Source organism: Melanerpes formicivorus, unplaced genomic scaffold (genome assembly GCF_026170545.1).
Source record: "Melanerpes formicivorus ecotype bairdi unplaced genomic scaffold, bMelFor1.0.p_v2 SCAF_57, whole genome shotgun sequence".
NCBI classification, from domain to species: domain Eukaryota; kingdom Metazoa; phylum Chordata; class Aves; order Piciformes; family Picidae; genus Melanerpes; species Melanerpes formicivorus.
In genome coordinates this window covers 929,642-949,475 of record NW_027142409.1, presented here as the reverse complement: position 1 = coordinate 949,475, position 19,834 = coordinate 929,642, and the positions used below count along the sequence as shown (strand labels likewise).

Below are 19,834 nucleotides of genomic sequence, written 5' to 3'. Positions count from 1 at the left end.
TTTGACTGATCCAGTTTTGCTCTCTACAGGGAGCTGTGCAAAGACCAACCTGCACCAGCACCAAGGAGTGCTGAAGTTGCTTTTAACTCAAGAAAGGGTGATTGGCAAGAGGGAGCACCTTTCAAAGCAGTGCTTTTTTGCTACACACCTCTGGCAGCATTTTTATGCTACCAGAAAACTTCTTCCGAGCAGCAGAAACCGGGTGTAATTGAACCACGGGTAGAGGGTGTGGGGCTAACCCTGAGTATCCTCGAGCAGGAGGGAGGATACCCCCTCCTTCAAATCCTTATTTTTACGGGGAAAAAGCACCGCTGGAGGTGATGGGGAGCCTCGGCGCAGTCGGGGTGTCCCGAGAACACTGTCCGCCCGGCCGAAACGCTCCCTCCACGGTGCTCGGAGCGGCGTCGGGGCACGGGGAGAAGACAACACACCCCCATGATTTTCCCACACTGGAAAGGGAAGGGAGGACTTTTAACATTATGACTATTATTATTAATTATTATTATTTTTAGCGAAAAGGAAGGAAGCTCGGCGGGAGCAATGCCGGAGCCGCAGAGGAAATCTGGGAATGCAGAGGGGAGCGGCGACTGCCGCCAACCGTGGAAGGGAGCCCGCGCTCAGCGCAGGTAGCGCGGCGGCAGGAAGCGGGGGCGGGCAGCGGGGCGGGGCGGGCCGACCGGGCCAGGGCCTGGGAGCCGAAGAGTGGAATCGAGGGGAGCGGAGCGGAGGTGGAGCCGGCCGGGGGGTGGCCGTAAAGTGAAGGTTGTTGCAGTGGCTTCATTAAAAGACGGAGTTGAAGTCCTAGCTGCTGCAGAGAGCTCCTGGGAGGGTGTTTGGGGGGGCTGGCCTAAGGGGGAAGGAAAAAAAAAAAAGTACAAAAAAAAAAAGGAAAAAGAAGAAGTCCCGGAGCTACTTAAAAGAAAGCGAAGAGGAGAAGGGCAGGAGGAGACAGAAAAGACAGGCTGCGCGCTTCCGAGGCCTGGCGAGGAGGAAGGATGAAGACCGTGGTAGCCGTGTGGCTGATGGCTCTTTGCTTCCAGGCTGCTGTCCTGGTGAGCACGCTGCGGGCGGGGCGCGACGCACGTGGGGCGGCGGGCCCCGGGCGGCGGTATAGGGCCGGGGCGCTAGCGGGGTCCGGTGAGCTGGGCTGGGGGCCGGCGCGCCCCGTAAGCCGCCCGACTCCCCCGACAGGTTTTGGCAGGGGAGCGGAACTGTGCTCTGCCTTGCAGGGATCGCTGCGGTGGCCTTTTGTGCTGTCGGCGGGCTCTATCCCCGGATACCCCGGCAGCCTTAATTCAAACCAGAATGTGGCTGTTCCCGACCTGCCGGCGGCTTCGTCCCGGTGCGCTGTGGGGCGGGCGGTGCTACCCGGTAGCCCCCCGCCGAGGCGCGGGAGTCCGTCGGTGCGCCCGGAAAAGGATCTGGGGGGGGGGGGGGCGGGGATGCTCCCGCCCTCCCTCCGGTGTGGTGTGCCCTGAAGGAGGGCGACCGGTAAGTTTGGGTTAGCGCTCGCATGTGGTCCTTTGTAGTTCAGCTGTGGCAGGGGAGCCTTCCCCCGTGGTCACGGGTTACTTCCGAAACGGGGGTACTTCTGCGTGCCCGGCACAACCCGGCGCCGAAGAGAGCTCGAGGTCGGCTGCTCCCCGTCTGCCTTTGTGCCCATAGAGCCTGACGAGCAGAGGGTACGCTCCGGTGCCTTTTATTTCTGACCACGAAAACAAAAATCGCAGTGGTCGACTCGGCGCACAACCCCTCCCTCGAAGCTCGTCCCCGACAGCAGCCCCGCAACCCCTCCCGGGCGGCGGTTGGCGGCCACCCCGGCGCCCCATCGCTGTCTCCAGCCACTCCGGGGCAGCCTCCCCGCTTTCCCCCTCGTTATCACCTTCCTCCGCTCCGCGTTCATTCTCTTGAGCACGGTGGCACCGCGGTAGGAAGGCTCGCATTTTCTCAAAGCCCCAATGTTTCGGGAGTAACTTTCCGGGGACCGTGAGGGGAGCGGCCCGGGCGCTGCGGCAGCCTCTCGGACTTGGGAAGCGTCGGTAGCAGCCACCAGATGTCATTCACGGACAGCGGATGGTCCCGCTGCTCCCCGCCGCCGCTCTCCCCGTGCAGGCCCTTGTCGCAGGAATTCGGCACCACGGCCTTGCAAAAGCGCAGTGCTGGTGCTCCTGGGCTCGGCATCGGCCCCCAGCCTCTGTTTGGGGTTAGCGAGTTTGGGCTAGGAGGCCTTGCGGCCACTTCCCGAGGGACACAAAGCTGAGTCGCCATCCCTTTCTACAGTGGTGAGGAAGCTTGTTCACTGCTTCCCATGTGCATGTGCCAGACCTTTGGAGCCTTTTTGTTTGGATAAGTTAGAAGGAAAAAGTTGAGTGTGAGGCTCTGCATGAGCAGGCAGGATCATCAAAGCCAAAACTGGTGTGAAGGGGAATAATTGATTTGAAACTTGTCTGGAGATGAACTGCAGCAGCAGTTGGATAAGGAGTGGCAGAACAAAGTGCATGGCAGGATCTAAGCTGCTCAAAATACCTTGAGTTTTGCTGTACCATTCTGTCTCTGAACTCTAGCTGTAGATCTGGACACTCACCCTTCTAGCCTGCGTGGTAATAAGTAGTTATGAGGTGGCTAAAAATGACAAGCATGTGAATATAATCGGCCCTGTTCCATGGGGAGAGGGCTCTGCTCATAACTTCTGAATAAGATTTCCACTGAATAAAGTGGAAGAACTGCAGTTAATGTCCAGCTTCTGTAGTGCATCTCCTTACCAGAAATTATAAGGACATGAAGTAAATGCTTGCCTGGTGTTTTCCTGTATGTAAGAAATATGTGGGATGTAGGATGATACTTCACATGGAGGGGTTTCCTGGGTGAACACATGGAGGAACAGAAGTCCTTGGGGCTCTCTCTCCTGACTCAGCACTGAGGCTGTTTCCTTTCTGGTGATCATGTGTCTTTTCTCCCCATGTTGAAACATCAGTGTCATGGACTAAGCTGCCTTTCCCACCCGTCTGGAAGAATTATGCTTTTGCATCAAGTTGCAGCATACCTCTTGTATTGGGCACAGAAAGTAGAGTTTGGGCATAGATTTGCAGATGCCAAATCACAGTGCTATAAACACTGGTGTAGCCTCGTTGGGTTCTTGGTGGTTGTTTATTGGAAAGTGTGCCACTGCTGTTGGTACAATACTTGACCCTTGTCCGTTGCTGGGTGACCTGACTCGTCCATGCATATTGTCATAGAAGTAATAACCAGGAACAAGAAAGTGGCCAAATGATAACTGGTTCCTTTCTGAGTATGCTTGTCCACAGGAATGGTTGGAGGAGGTGCATATTCTTCAAGGTGACACTTTATTGCTCAAAATACCTCATATAAGAGTAATTGCTCTCTGCTCTTACAATAGAGAAATTGACTTCATTGAAATAATAATGCATCTTGATGGATTAACTTAGTTATTCTCTGAAATGGAAATTTTTACAGGGTATAACCCTTTCATGAAGCCAGCTGAACCAAGATGCATAGCCTGTTGCAGGAGGTCACTGGACATTCCTGCTCGTATCATGAGGGAAAACAGGGGTGTGTTTGTTTCATCCGGTGTAGGTCCATGCTGGCATTTAACACAAGCTTAGCAGAGCAGACAGAACCTTCCAAGGGTGATGTCATTCCTATCTGAATGTAAACTAATTAGAAGAAATTAGGCAGTCCATCTTGCTCACTAAACATGTAGGCAGTGGATAAGGAGGAAACACTTTCTTCTATAGAATGTGCAGAGCAGTGTCACATTATTTATCAAGCACTACAAACAGTGCTGCTCCATCTGAACAGCCGCTTGCTGGTGGCTACCTTCCAGTAAAATGGTGTCTCTGTTGTGTCTGGTTGACTCTGATTTGAGCAGAAACAAATAAATTGTGGCTTGTGTCATGTAAGGGGGCTCTGGTGCAAGTTGGTAGTCTTGTGTTCCATGTCTCTTTTAGTTTCAAGTGTCTAGAAGAGCTAACATTTTTAATAGATGTACTCTGAAACTTCTAGAAATCAAACAATCCTCTGTAACAACCCAAGACAAGTTACAGCAAGTGTGAGAAATCAAACCTGTAAGCCTTCTAAAATTGAGCTAGTGCGCTAACCTGAAATGTAGGCTGCTGTTTTAGCAGCAAAATTGGTCCATTTTAAATATGTTTTGCATTGCTAGAGCTCGGATGTCTCTGGGTGGCCTATGTGGTAGCACTTTGTCCTAACTTTGTTTGAAGTGGCTCCTGTGTCCAGGAACCATACTAATTCCTCTGAGAGGGACATTCCACACTCGTTTGTGTCATCTGTGTCAGCTGGGATTTTAATAGGGCCTGCTACAGGGACAAGGGAGCTTCTTGGGAGAGAGAAGATGGGACCCTTTTTCTGGGGAGGTGCTGTCAATGATAAAATTGCAGTGCTTCAGTATTGCAGCATTAGTATTCTCATCTTAGATGTTTCCTACTCTTTATTCACAGATACAGCACTCCAGAACAGTTGCAGATTGATGCACTCACTGAGACATAGGGTATTTCAAATGGCACTAGTCACAACATTTCAGTTGATGTTCACCTAAATGTAGGGGGGAGTGTGTGTGCTGGGTGCCTAAGCTCTCATTATAGTCCTGGTGATGTAATCGGTGGAGCCAAAGACAGTGATTATCTGACCAGCCTCTGTACATCTACTTCAAGGTGAGTTGCTTTATCGGGGCTGCTTTGATGAGATCCTGTTTTGCCTATAAGGGGAGCATAGATAACTTCAGTGTCTTTTTCTGAAAGCAGTTTAGCTCAAAGTGATAGTCTCTTTATTTGTGAAAGCTTTATTGTAACAGTCTCCACAAACAAACAGACTGGACAGGTGCTGTTTCTGTGCCAAGAGAACTAGAAAAGCAGTAGGAAAACATCAGCTTTCAGGTAGAACAGAAGCTTACTTCTGTTCTAGTGCAGCTGGATCAATGCCTTCAGATACTGTAGTTCTGCTCAACTAAAGGCTGTGGGAGAAATTAGGATGTATAGTTGGGTCCTGTATCATCATTCTGAAGCTCGGAATATGAACAGAAACAAGTGGATGTGTTAGGGGAGGATTGTAAGATACTGATATCTAAGAGCATTTTAGTGTGTAAAGGCACTGGTTATTTGTGTATTAGAAATGAAGCACCTTTGGCATTCTCTAGAGTTTGATACTGGCAGTAGATTCACAAAGTGGAAGATGCTTTGATCACCAGTGCAAGGACTTTTGGTTTCTCTTACAGGCTCATTTGTCTTCTGAGCTGAGAAGATACTCTAAAATGCAGAGAGCATGTTGTGTATCATTAGGAATGCTGAGTGTCAATTTGGTTAACAGGTCTCTGAAGTTAGAGTTGACAAGCTTACTCCATTGGAACACTGCTCTTCTGGGCTACTGGTGTACTACCGAAATGAGCTTTATCTGGCTTGGCTGGAAACATGGGCTAGTGTACTTTCTGCTGTGGAGATGCTAGTGGAAAAGTTACTGCACAATGAAGCCTTACCTCAAGGTGAGATAATATTTGGACCTCCTACGAGCAACTCTTGTGGAGCAACATCTGCTAATGTGGTGGTTTCCCAACCTCTCAGTTTCTCAAGCAGTGCTTGACTGCAGCTGACATTCTGGGTCTTGTGGAACCGGCATGGGTCCAACAGAGTCTGTTAGCTTGGGCTTCTTGCCATGCTTGACTGTAATGTTTGTATCTCACCACTGAGACCAGTCTCACCAGTGAGGCTTGCTTTGCTGGATGGGAACCAGTGCATTAGTGGGATTTGGATGGAGTTGGTAATAGAACTTCCCATTGAGTCACTGAAGCTGCAGTTACAACTGAGTCATGGAGGTGTTGGAAGTCATGGCTTTTTCTCCTAGGCTTCCAGTCTGAAACTCCTTTGGGTATTGGTCAATTGAATTGCTCTTGCTGGTGCACTCTCTGGCAGAACCATCTTCTCCTTAGCCCTTGTTTTTGCAGTATGGTTCTCTTTAATATCTACTCATTTTGACTCTTGGCATTCAGAGCTTTTCTGATAACTGAAGGCTCTTCAGGATTACTATTGCAGAATGACTCCTGGCTAAATCAAAGGCAGTGATAAAAGATAGGAACTGTCTGCCAACCAGCTTAAAATACTCATGGGTATCTTGCCTTTCATGGAAGTTCTGTGTCCTTGTCATACTCCACCTTGTAACACTTCTGCACTTCCTGTGCAGTGATGACACCGTCTTGTATGCCAGTCATGAGAACAAGAGCTGAAAGTCTTGATTTTTATTTTTGTTTGTAGGCAGGCACAGGCACACACTTCTGTCGACCAGCCTTCTGCAAAGTACAGCCAGTTCATGCAGCAACTTCTCTGTGAGTGCCCCAGCTTCATCACCTGCTCATACACAAGCCATAGCTAGAGAACAGGAGCCACTCTTTGTCTGCTTGTGCCATATGAAGAGGAGCTTACTGCCTTTTAAATGGCAGGAAGTTTGAACCTCATTCCAGTTGTAAGGGGAATGCTTTCTGGGCAGTGTTGCAGACCATGACTGTCTTGTGCCTTGCACAGGAAAGCTCTTCTAATTAGTTTCTAATGCTGGTTGCAGTACACATCCTGGTCAGAGCCAGTCAGCAGTTTCTGCCCAGACCCTTGCTAGGGATTACTAGATGAGCAGACCATATATTGAAGCCAGAGGTGATCAGGGGAGAGTGGAGCCAGTCCCTCATCTGGAGTGCAACCAATGATTAACATAACAGTTTCCAGATGAGAGCTCTTATGAAGCGCCATCTCATAGCAGTGGTACTGTTGTGGCTGTGTTGGTAGGGAGCCTTTGTATGTTCCCTGGGGATTAGTGCTGTAGGAAGAGGCTACCTGGCTCTTTCCTCTCCCAGAACAAGACCCTATTGCTGCCTTATTGTATGCCTTGAGACCAGCAGAGTAGAAAAATACAAAAATAGATAGGTCATTGCTATTAATTGACCAGCTCAGAGCAGAGTTTGGAGGCTGTATGCCCTGACCCTGATGATCTGAGAGATTGGATGCCTGTGCTCTGCACAACCAGAGGAGCTCAGCACAGTCTATCTACCAAAACATCAGTCTTGGGTGAAAGCGTCTCTGCAGAGGATAGAGCCTGTTACCCACTGACCAGCTAATAGGTATCTTCTTTAGGGACCAAGCCCAGGCTTTCTTTGGTCAAAAAGTTGAAGGGTAGGAGGAGCAAAACCACAAAGCTTATTTGAATTTGTGTCTAACAAAACCACTAATAGATGCAGTATTTTTCATTCTCCTGCTGTGCTTTTGCTTATGAATCTGTGATAGTCTCACACTGGCAGATTTGATGGGCAGTTGAGATTTGTCCACCTCACTGGCTCTGACAGGGTGTAAGTGGCACCTACTTACAGTCGAGAAGTGATGGTGAGGCTTGCATCGAAACCTGCCTAACAGCCTGCAGCTAGACAGCTTTGACTTCTAAATATCTTTCTGTCCTAACGGAGGAATCATCTAGGTCGTGACTACTTTCCCATCAGTGAACAAAACACCAAACAAGAGAGGCTGATTCTGGCATGTCTGGGCAGTGGCAAAGGAGTGCTCTGCTATCAGGTGCTTACATCAACTGACTCATGGCCTCGAAAAAGAAAGCTGCTAGCTTAATCCTCCAGCAGCATTGGCTCTGCTCTTTAGCACGTTTAACTTGCAGAAAGTTCCTCAGTCTGCATCTGTATTCTCACTGAGCTGTGAAATGGTGGTGAGCTTCTTGCTACAGAAACTGGAAGATGCAATTATGAGTAATTAGAAGTTATTACTGTAGTGGCTGAAAAGTGCTAAATGCTCACTATGTCCCCACCTCCCCAGCCAAACAGAATTTAAAAGATCCACCAAACCTCCTTACACTGTTTCCAGCAAGTAAAACAGACTGGGCACTGATTGTGCTGTGGGCAACTTAAATGCTGGAGTCCCAGTTGTACGGCAAATCTTGTTATCTGACCTATCCTTTAACACTCCCCCCCACAGCAGCCTGCCTGCAGGAAACCTTCACATGCATTATTTGGGGACATAGCACTTAGGAAGGCTCAAAACTCTGCCAGAGATCATTCTAATAGCTTGATGGTATAGATTGTGTTCCAGTGCCTGGGGATGTTCCCTGATGTTGTTTAATTTACTGGTATTGATGTAGCCAGTGGGTCTCTGGCAGCAAGCCCACAATATTATGGAATTGTGAAAACTGTAGTATCCAGTAAAAGAAAGTGAAAGTTTGTAGTGGGAGATCATGACTCATTGAAAACTGAACCTTTTTGTATGCTTCAGAAGGATAAGCAACTGCAGTTGCATGAGAAATCCTGTGTGAACAATCAGCTGAGGTTTGTGAGGTGAACACTACAAACCTGGAGCAGCAAAACATTCAGTGTTGTAGTTGGGGTGCTGCTATGTGCTTTCAGAATTGGCCCATAAGGTGGTTCTGCAGTATTTTATACTCCTCTAATCTTTAGAGGTAGATTGTGCTGTCTAGAGTTGGTAGTCAGTGAATAGATCCAGAAGTTTATTTGCATATGAAATATCTTTGAACTTAGTGATGTTTGAACAGTGTCTTACAAGTTTGATCTTGTTACATAGCATTGAGGTATCACAATGGTACTCCTTGCCAGAAGCTTGTCTGAACTAAGTGACATGGTGACAGGAGTAACTTGGTACTGAAGCACTTAACCTTGCCTTACAATTTTCAGTACCATTTTATTGATTATCTTAATGTTTGACAATCCATCTGAGGTGGCATTAGTGATGTCTCTTGTGTCTTCACAGTACAGATGTTCAAAACACGACAATGTCCAAATCACAACGTATGTCTTAGTTGCCCGCATGAGAGCGTCTAGACTCCACAAATGTGGTAGCATCTCCCCTAAACTAACATCTTCAATTGATTCAGTCACTGCTCTGAAACAAGGCCATGCGGAAGACAGGTGAACAGGTGCTAAACATAAAAGAGGAGGCATGAGGTAGCTGAAGTTAGTTACAGTGAGACTTGGCTCAAAGGGAAGCTCTGCTGATTTATCCTGCCTTTGTAACAGTCCCTTTTCCAGGGCTCTGCTGTACAGACGTGATACTAAACGGTGCAACGGAGTGACTCTGGGTCAATCAGTCTAGCCCTCTAGATGCTTGGTCAAGAAATGCCTAATCCTAATTTCTGAAATGAGTAGCACTGTAGGTGACTAGAGCATGATTGCAGCAGCAGGGTTTTAAAAAATACTTTATTTGATGCTTCATCTTTGAAATGATACTTCAACACCCTCATGACTCAGCCTGGAAGTACACCAGCCAGTTTCCATAATCTCATTGGGGTGTTACATTATTTAACTGTAAACGGGGCAGTAGTAAACAACTGCTGTCAAAACTTCCTCTTGCATGCAGGATTATGAGCTCTTTTGCAAACCTGGATGCAGAGATCCTTAATGTCCTAGGAAGAGGCACTGAGAGCTTCATCTCTGCACCATTGTATAAGGGCAGATCACTTGCTGGTTATGAGCATACATATTTCTCAAAGGGAGTTTATTCAGTCTGAACTGTGCTACGTTCAAGTAATACCATGAAATGTGGTGCAGCCTGTGCCCAAGACCATCTGGCCTGCTGATGATTCTAAGGAGACTTAGAAGTACCTGAAACACATGCTGCTTTTCTTAGGCTCCTGCAGTCAGGTACTGCTAAGACTATGTGGCCTGAAGGGGTTAGGTTGCAAGTGCCACTTTGAGGAGACCCCTGAGATGGGGGAACACTGTATTCCTCATCCAAGATGTGGTTCCTTCATCTTGTGGTGATGTTTTGGTCCTTTCACATGTAGCTTAGTCATGCTGATCTAACTTCATCTGTTTGGCCTGGATGGCTTCTGCATTATAAACATTCTAGACCTAGTCAACATTGTAGGATCATGTGGATAAAAGAGATGTGATAGCATGCCTCAATGTAAAGATAGACTTGATTTCTTCATATCCATGCTTGAAATCTGCATGAAATTTGAAATGGTGAGGCATAGAAGCAAATGTAAAAAGTGCATTTAACCTTGTGTTAGTGTAAGACCCACCAAGGCAGAGAAGCTGCCCTTGCATGTGATCAAACCCAAAATCTAAAGCTGCTTGCAGGTTCTGTATGAGTTCAGCAAGTGGCTGCTGCTGAAGACTCGCAAGTTCCTTATTAACAGACTGGTGGCTGACTGGTGTGAGTCATAGTGTGCAAGAATGCAGTTTCATAGGACTGGTTTGAGTTTAGCTATAGGGAACATGACCAAATCAGAAGTGAGCTGCTGAATGCTATTGACTCATTTTGCATCCCGAGTCTAGCTTGCTTCTGAAGCTCCCTTGCAAATAGTCAAGGGCTTCTGTAGCAGACTGACAAATAACAGCACTGAGCGATCACATTGTGGGGTGTGGCTGGTTCTGCCATCTGCTGTGCACATGTGAGATGGAGACTAGGACAATGTCTCTTCAAGCCAGGCAGCTCTTTCTGGATGCTTCCATTTCCCTGATCAATCAGCTCATCAATGTGGAGTGTGCCTGAAAAGGGTTGATGCTGCTGCTGCAACTAAGATGGATATGAAACTTATAATGAAATGCAACATTCATAGGTCACAAATATCTGGGGTTGTGTACAGAAAATAGATCTTATTAGCAAAAAAAAAAAAACCACAAAACACCAAACATTTCACAAGCATTGCAGGAAATGTATGTGGAGTTTACAAAAGTGATCAAGAAGGCTGTGTCTTGGACTGCTGAGTCTCAGGCTGGTTGTCATGATATGAAGGACTTAATGTATGTCCTGTAGGGTCAGCTATGAGCAGATCAGCTGGGAAGCTAAAGCAGAGTTTGATAGCAGCAGCAGTACAGTTGACAGATGTTTCTGCCACTGAAATGTCAGCAAATAGAAACTAATTTTTGTTGTCTTGTGCTTAGGCAGTTGCTATAGAATATATCCAGTTGCTATAGGACATATCCTTCTATAAAACTTTTAAGTCTGGGTGGTTCCACTGTAACTTTAACTGATCAGAATTCCTTGTTCTGTACTTTTGTTGTTGTAAAGCTAATTATTTGTAGGATTAAGTAGTCTCATTAAGTTTTACCAACTAATCTGCTTTAGTTGAGACCTTTAGTACTCCAGGGTTGTGAGTTCGTTTTTCTGTTGAAGTTGAAATAACTTCCTAGCTGCTAGGAACCAGAAGTACTGCCAGTAAACCCTTAGTTAGATGGTATACTAGGGAGTTTTATCTGAAACCTGGATTTCATTGGCCTACTGTAGCACTGCAAGCAGTTTGCTCAAATGAGAAACATATATGCGTGTCACTAATAGAGTGAAAATGCTTCCGTGATCCTTCAAGAAGATCTTACAGCTTTATATTCTGGCTCCTAGGCATATCTTGCACTAGGTAATTACTAGGCTTCAAGGAGAAGCAGCAAGCTCCAGGAATTGAGATAAGCATTTGGGTCTTCTCCTAGGCATGTGTCTGGATACTGAAGACTGTTGCACTTACTCTTGCCTGATAATTCATGGGGGCAGGAAGTGCAGGAAGCATTCGTGACTGTATGTTGGCTCCCTTCCTCAGGTGAAGCAGAACAGCTTCCCCCTTTCCCTTCCCCCTTGGCTCTGAAGACTGTGCAGCGTGGTGATGAGGTCACTTCTGACTTCTGGGAACACATTTGCTCATGTCAGAACACTCTTGCAGCTGTAGTGTTGCTTGTGGTAGTTTGGTGATCACACAAAAGCTGGCATGAACCTTGTTTGAAATGGGTAGTAGTTCCACCAGCCAAGTTGTATGGCGTTAATCTCCAGGAAACATGCTTCCCTAGGACAGAAGCATAGCTCTGTTTTCCTGGGGCTGCCGGGAGGCATCAGTTGTGGCAATGCCAGCGACGAGCAGTGTGAGCAATCTGGCAGTGCAGGCCTAGAGCCTGACATGATGGTAGTCCATGCTCAGCATAAATGCAGAGCCAGCTAGCAGTGGAGCAAAACAGTGCTGTGCCTGCAGCATGTAACTAAAACAAGACACTGGTAGCTATAAACATGGACAGTTATCTTGGGACAACAGGACATGCACCTGCATCAACAACCTCGTTGTGTCATTAGTAGTTGGACCAATAATCTGTAATAGTCCAATGTGTGGTCACTCATAGGGAACCAATGGAGCCATGCCAACAGGGCACTCCGAGTTTATATAAGTTGTAGCAGTTGCCTTGCTGCGCACTTCTGCCTTTCCTGTCTCCTGTTTCTTCTACACTTTACAGTGCTATACTTGCACTATAGGCCTGCTCCATAGGCCTGCACCTCAGGCCTGCACCATCGGCCTGCAACACTGGAACAATAAAGGAACAATACTCGATCACATTGGTCAGCCGTATTGATTCCCATCTCCATCGTCCGATATCTGGCGCCCGAACAGGGACACTTGGTTCCTTTGTCAATACCATCCCTTACATACAGCATTCAATACTAATTCAGACCTGACTCACTATATGAAGGTAGAAATGCTGGATATTTTGGCATTTGACAATGCTAATGAAGAAACTAAACAGGTTCTCAGCATTTCATCAACAGGTGCCACTGCCTCATGACTGCAGGACTACAACGAATGAAGGCATCGACAAGCAGCAATGTATCTAGCTACGGCCATAGAAGCAGTCCTGAAATCATCGTGCCTCTGAGAAACCTAGGTACCTTAAAGTGTCTGACTGTTGGACAGACTCGAAAGGGTCACAGATCTAATCATTTTACTCGAGATCAATAAACCTTTATTAGAATAAACCAAACCAGGTTGGAAGAGACCTTCAAGATCATCGTGTCCAACCCATCAACCAATCCAACCCATCCAAACAGCTAACCCATGGCACCAAGCACCCCGTCAAGTCTCCTTCTGAACACCTTCAATGACGGCGACTCCACCACCTCCCCGGGCAACCCATTCCATAGCGCAATCACTCTTTCTGTATAGAACTTCTTCCTAACATCCAACCTGAACCTTCCCTGGCGCAGCCTGAGACTGTGTCCTCTTGTTCTGGTACTGGGTGCCTGGGAGAAGAGACCATCATCAGCCTGTCTACAACCTCCCTTCAGGTAGTTGTAGAGAGTGATAAGGTCACCCCTGAGTCTCCTCTTCTCCAGGCTAAGCAGCCCCAGCTCCCTCAGCCTCTCCTCATAGGGCTTGTGTTCCAAACCCCTCACCAACTTTGTTGCTCTTCTCTGGACTCGTTCCAGCAAGTCAACATCCTTCCTAAACTGAGGGGCCCAGAACTGGACACAGTACTCGAGGTGTGGCCTAACCAGTGCAGTGTACAGGGGCAGAATGACCTCCCTGCTCCTGCTGGCCACAGTGTTCTTGATGCAGGCCAGGATGCCATTGGCCCTCTTGGCTGCCTGGGCACACTGCAGGCTCATGTTCATCCTACCATCAACCAGCACCCCCAGGTCCCTCTCTGCCTGGCTGCTCTCTAGCCACTCTGACCCCAGCCTGTAGCACTGCATGGGGTTGTTGTGGCCAATGTGCAGAACCCGGCATCGTCGCAGAAGCTGCTCCTGCAGCGTGAATATACCCCGCACGACGATACCAAACCAGGGTCCTTGGACCGCGCCCCCCCCCCCTTCCTCTCCCCCTCCCCCCCCGGCAGTGCACAGCGGACCTGACAACAGCTGCATATCACCTTTTGAATCCACAAAGCGTTGTCGAGTTTAACCGGCATGGTCCTTTGGGTCACAGACCCTTTGCTCTGTTAATTGGCAGATTGTCTACCCGTAGACAGGGCATTCTTATAATTCCTGGTTCAATATATTCTGATTATGACTGGGCTATGAAAATTATGCTCGATACCATTGCCTCTCCTGCTAGCACTCTTGTTGGGACAGAAATCGCTCAGCTAATACCATCTGAGTCCCGAGTGCCTAAAACTTCTAACAGGATCCAAGGGCAAGAAGGCTCGGGTTCCACCGATATGCCTAATACCTTATTAGCCCTAGAAATCCAAAAGGGAAAACTGGAACAGATTGTATCTGTCAGACACCCTTGTGGACAAATTATACAATTTTCAATTATTGTGGATACTGGAGACAATGTCATCATTATACCTAGTCATAAATGGAATGGTCATTAGCCATTGCTCATGGCAAATGTTGAAGTCATGTGTTTCAAAGGTATCCAAACAACCTGGGTTAGCAAAGAGCCAGTGCAATTAGCTTTTAACTACAGCAAATCAATCACTGTAAGACCGTACGTGTTAACCCTTCCAGTTGCTCTGTTGGGCTGAGATGCCTTAAGTCAACTAGGAGCAAAACTTGTTACCATTCCTTCTTTGTAGTGGCTACAAATCAGCAACCAACCCTCAAATTAAAATGGAAAACACATAATCCAGTATGGGTGGAACAATGGTCGTTCAGACACGATAGGCTGCAAGTCGTTAACACCCCAATACAGAAACAATAGCAACTAGGTCACACCTTGCTAGCCACCCACCCCTATCCCCACCCCCAGAAAAGGGAGGATTTTCTGGTACAACTCTTGCCAACCAAAGCTCTGCTCTGATTTAAAGTTACAGTGCTAATTTCTTCATTTCTGATTGCAATGTCCTTAAGAGATTTGTTATTTAGAGTTTTGCTAAGTTTTCCTGGTAAGCATAATGAATGGTAAGCATTTGATATTTATAGATACCTAGTGCATAGTAATTGTAGTAAGGTGTAAGTACTTAGTAATGAGTTCACATTGTAAGATTTTCTTTTGGTTCGAACCTTCTTAGTTGTGTGCCATGGCATTTCAAAGGAGCTCCATGTAATATAGTTAAGACTTGTAGTAAATAGGTATTAATTTTAAAAATTATTCCTTAGCTAAGGTAATGTCTTTATATTTCCTTCTTAGACATAGACTAAAAAAAAAATACAAAAAAATGCAAAAAAAAAAAGGTAAACAAAAAGGTAACATGTGCAAAGAAAAAATGTAAACATAGAAATATATAACAAAAGCACAAAAACTCTGGATACAAAACATCGAGTACTAAATAACAGAATAATAATAATAAAAAAGAAGAGCAACAATAAAAACAAAATATTAAAAACAAAATATGACACACTGAAAAATCATAAGGATTACTAACACATAATAGCTATTAACAGAAAAAACATAAGAATTGTTAGCAAAAAATAAAAATAAGGATTATCAAGACTACTAGATTAAAACAAACAAAAAAATATAAAAAAAATAAAGAAAATTAGAATGAAAAATGATGATAAAAAATAATTAATAGAAAAGAAGGTTAAAAAATATAATAAAAAAGTAAAAATTAAAATTAAAATAGAAAATAGATTAAATAAAACAAACATGCAAAATAAAAAATAATTACAATAAAGAATATAAGATAAAAAATAAAAGATTAAACACTAGATAAAAAGAAAAAATTGAAATTACAAAAAATAAAAGAAATTGAAAAAGAAAAAATTGATTAGAATAACAAATTAAAATACAGATTAAAAAATTACAATAAGAAAATAAAAATTATACTAAAGAAGGTAAAAAAGAAATAAATTCAAAATGACAAAGTTAAGAAAAAAATTAAAGGACAAAGAAAAATTAAAATACAAAATAACAAAAATTAATTGAATAAAATATAAATAAAAATTAGATTAAAATTAACAAACAAAAAAGTTAACAAAAAATAATTAAAAAGTGCAGACAAAAAAATATATAATAAAATGCAATGAAGAAAAAAACACATTAAAACAGTATAAAATAATTTAAAAACAAAAATTAAAATAAAATATTAAACATATCAAAATAATAAATTCACAATAGAAAACAATAACTAAAAATGAAATAAAATAACAAAATTAAAAAAAAAATAATAAAAGAGATACTGGATGGCCATGATCAGGTCACCTTGAGCCTTCTTTTCTGCTAACTGCAATCACCGCAACAAATAACAGCGGAAGAATCAAGACCACGAGGACACAGCATTTCCCATGCAGTCGAACACCGATCACAACAACTGCTGTGATGATCTGGGATCAAACAGCATCACTCAGAAGAATGTACCACAGCATCATGTGAATTAGGACTGAATATTGTGGTTGCTTGATAACTTTGTATTCTCTCTTGTTAACTAAGTGTGCCTCAGAATGTAGACATCCTAGAGGATACAGTTTCATCTTTACATTTTGCTTAGTAGAGATTATTAACAACAAAAAAAAAGGGGGAAAAGAGAGAATACCCCATAGCGAAAAATTAGCTCATGGCAACCCTAGAAATGCGGTAACCCTAGAAACATCAACCCTAGAAATGCTGTAACCCTAGAAATATTAACCCTAGAAAATGTTGTAACCCTAGAAAATGTTGTAACCCTAGAAACATCAACTTTGCAATGTGCTGTAACCCTCTCACCACAAGACAGCACGAACACGGCACAACTGTCATGAAAATGACAATCAGCAAACCTGCTTAGCACTGACCAGAATGACGGTCACGATAAACCAAGATGTCAACAGAAAGCATCTAACTTATAGCTGAGTGTGGTGACTGCTTAACTGTTATGTGAACATTAACAGATCAGCATTACTAGGATGAGCAAAAACACATTATTCTGTGTAATTTTATATTGGGCAATGCAATGAAGCTCTTTTTGCTCTTGCTGTTTGCCTGCAAGTTTTCTGTCTGTGAAGCTAGAGCCCGGCCAGATCTACCTTTACAGATTAAAGAAATCTTGCTACCATTAAACAATTCATGATTTTTGACCATCCTAGAGAAAATAAAGATACAACATAATCCTAAAGCAGATCGCAAAAGACAGTGCTAAGGATTGCATTTGTGCCTCGATCTCTGTGTGCAATGCATTCAGGCATAATCAAGTCTTCTCTGTCAATAAGAGGAGTGAAATGTAAAGATCGGAACTGTTAAGATCTAAGTTCTTCTTTACAATGTTTGTTATCTTTGACCATGTATTATGCCAGCTCTGTAGAGCATTGTAAGTAGTTCAACTTAAGCTTTGTGCCTTGTATGGGTTACACCAGTCTGTTAGACATGCTGCACTACAGAACTCTTGCTTTTGCTACACAGCTTAGCTTTACCTTGCTTGCTTTTGTGTTTGCAGTAGCATCTTGTATGGGATGAGAACAACTCCTATGACCAGATTGCTCACAAAAACAAAAAGGGGGATTCGTGGCAATGCCAGCGACGAGCAGTGTGAGCAATCTGGCAGTGCAGGCCTAGAGCCTGACATGGTGGTAGGCCATGCTCAGCATAAATGCAGAGTCAGCTAGCTGTGGAGCAAAACAGTGCTGTGCCTGCAGCATGTAACTAAAACAAGACACTAGTAGCTATAAACATGGAAAGTTATCTTGGGACAACAGGACATGCACCTGCATCAACAACCTCATTGTGTCATTAGTAGTTGGACCAATAATCTGTAATAGTCCAATGTGTGGTCACTCATAGGGAACCAATGGAGCCATGCCAACAGGGCACTCCGAGTTTATATAAGTTGTAGCAGTTGCCTTGCTGCGCACTTCTGCCTTTCCTGTCTCCTGTTTCTTCTACACTTTACAGTGCTATACTTGCACTACAGGCCTGCTCCATAGGCCTGCACCTCAGGCCTGCACCATTGGCCTGCAACACTGGAACAATAAAGGAACAATACTCGATCACATTGGTCAGCCGTATTGATTCCCATCTCCGTCGTCCGATAATCAGTGATTCTTAGTGTGCATGAGATGCATGTCATGCATTCCTACGGACATGTCTCTGATTTCTGAGCTGGGACTTCCTGACCTGAGTGGCTGAAGATGAAAAGAGAAAGTTGTGGTCCTGTGGGACCAAATTCATTAAACTGCTTCTCTTGTGTCCTGACATTGGTGTGCTGCACCAACTGTTCTGCAGTGATGGCCTTAGCAGGAGAACGGTACAGGGTTAAGCCTTTTGGCACATGGCCTACATCTGAGTGCTGACCAGTTTGAGCTGCCAGGCCTACTAGAAGATAATCTCATGGGATTAAGGGAGACACCATCCCCTTTGCTGCTCTTCCCTCAAACCTGATTTTAGACTACATTCTTCAGTCTCAGGGTTGTAATGCTAACTGGTCTGCTTTACTGGGAGCTGGGTTATTTCTTAGCTTTATGGGGAGAATAGGCTGGCTTCTTCAACCCATGCATGCTGTCAAGGAGCAATCAGGTGATCTGAAACATACTATTGCACTTGCCAGGAAGTCTGGTTTTGTAGCGAGTTTCACTCCAGTGACAGTCCTCAGTGCTGATTCCATAAGACAGGGTGAGTGGTGGCAAGCGATGAGCAAAGGAAAAGATTTTGCACCCAGATGCAGGCGAGACTGTTTGTTTGTTCATGGCAAGAGCTCAACACATGCATGGGAATAACTGGCTAAGGACTGGTTTTGCTGGGACTGCTGTTGAAGGCATAGGGTCAGTGTGTTGACAGATGTTGGCTTTCTTGTGCTATCTGAAGAAATGAATGCTTGAACCATCAAGTATGTTAAAGAGCTGCAGGGAGTCTCTTTAAGTAAAAGTAGTTGCAGCGTAAAACTGAACTGGCTGTTTCTTGTGAGATTAGCTGCAGGGGAAAGGGCTTTCTCATTAATCTGCATCTTCAGAATATAGGCTGCCTTGAACATGGGGAACAAAAGGCACTCTGCTTTTGGCTATGTTGTGACAACCTTCACCTGCCACCAATACAGAGTCGAGTGCTTGTGTGCCACATCTATGTATGTGTTTACCTATCACTGAGATTCATAGAATTGTGGAGTCATAGAATCATTAAGGCTGGAAAAGACCAAGTCCAACAGTAACACAGCTACCAGGACCACTGAACTATATTCTGAAGCACCACATCTATAAGCTTCTTGAACATCTCCAGGGATGGTGACTCCATCACCTCTCTGGGCAGCCTGTTCTAGCACCTCACCACTTCAAAGAAACCTTTCCTAATATCCAATCTAAACATCCCTTGGCACAAGTTAAGCCCATTTCCTCCCATCCAATCACTAGTTAAACCTTGATATTCTGCAGTCAATAGCACACACAAGATTAATCCCAGTCCCAGATGTCCACAGTCATCAGACATCTTAGAGTAAGGGAACATGTCGAGGGTTGGAAGGGTAAGGCCAAGAAGCCTCCTCCCTCCCCCCTGTAAAGTAAAGGGAAAGAAAATTGAAGGGAAAGGAAAAAAAACTCACAGCTGAATTAGCAAAGCAGTGGAGCTGTATATTTACAAAGCAATGTAGGATATGCAGGGGAATGTATACAAATTTACAATATGTACAATATATACAAAGATATACAATAGAGTAGCACAGAAATGAGAGTTCCCCCCTCTGCTGAGGGGGGTTTCCCACCTCTGCTCTCCCCTCTTTCCCCCTTTTCCCAGAGTGGGTTACAAAGAGAAAGAAAAGAGAGAAAAAAGTTAGAAGCAGTTTGTGTTAATTGGAAGGGAGTTAATACAGGCCTTTATCAGTTTTTCAAGGCCGAAGCCTTGGCAGAAAGCCCAGGAGCTGCAAGCTGCTGCCCGAAGGAGAAGCGGAAGCAAGACTAAAGATAAAAGTGCCGGAGTGCCCAGGATACCCTCCTGCACTCCCAGTTCAGAAGGCGCTTCATAGTTTCATAGTTTCATAGTTTCCTCCCACTTTACCAATGAAATTAGTTTAGATCCTTCTTTTCGTTTATCAACTTCCGTCCACCATATTCCCTTTCTTAAGGGGACAGCGTCAACAGGTCACAGAACAGAAACCCAGTAAACAACAGGCTCTCCACTTATCTCCCTCCTTTTGCAGGCATACAGACTGTTAGCATTAAGCTGACTACACACACCTTCAGTTTTAAGTCAGCCAGGAATTCTGGAGTTG

General features: G+C 44.9%; 1 protein-coding gene across 1 annotated transcript in view; it reads left to right on the top strand.

The window, feature by feature from the left end:
• Positions 1–718: 718 nt before the first annotated feature.
• Positions 719–19,834, top strand: part of SDC1 (syndecan 1) — a 29,766-nt gene continuing 10,650 nt past the window's right edge. The window contains exon 1 of the mRNA XM_068161318.1: positions 719–1,052. Within this exon, the coding sequence (XP_068017419.1) occupies positions 996–1,052 (57 nt within the window). The 5' untranslated portion in view covers positions 719–995. The remainder of the gene's footprint in view (positions 1,053–19,834) is intronic.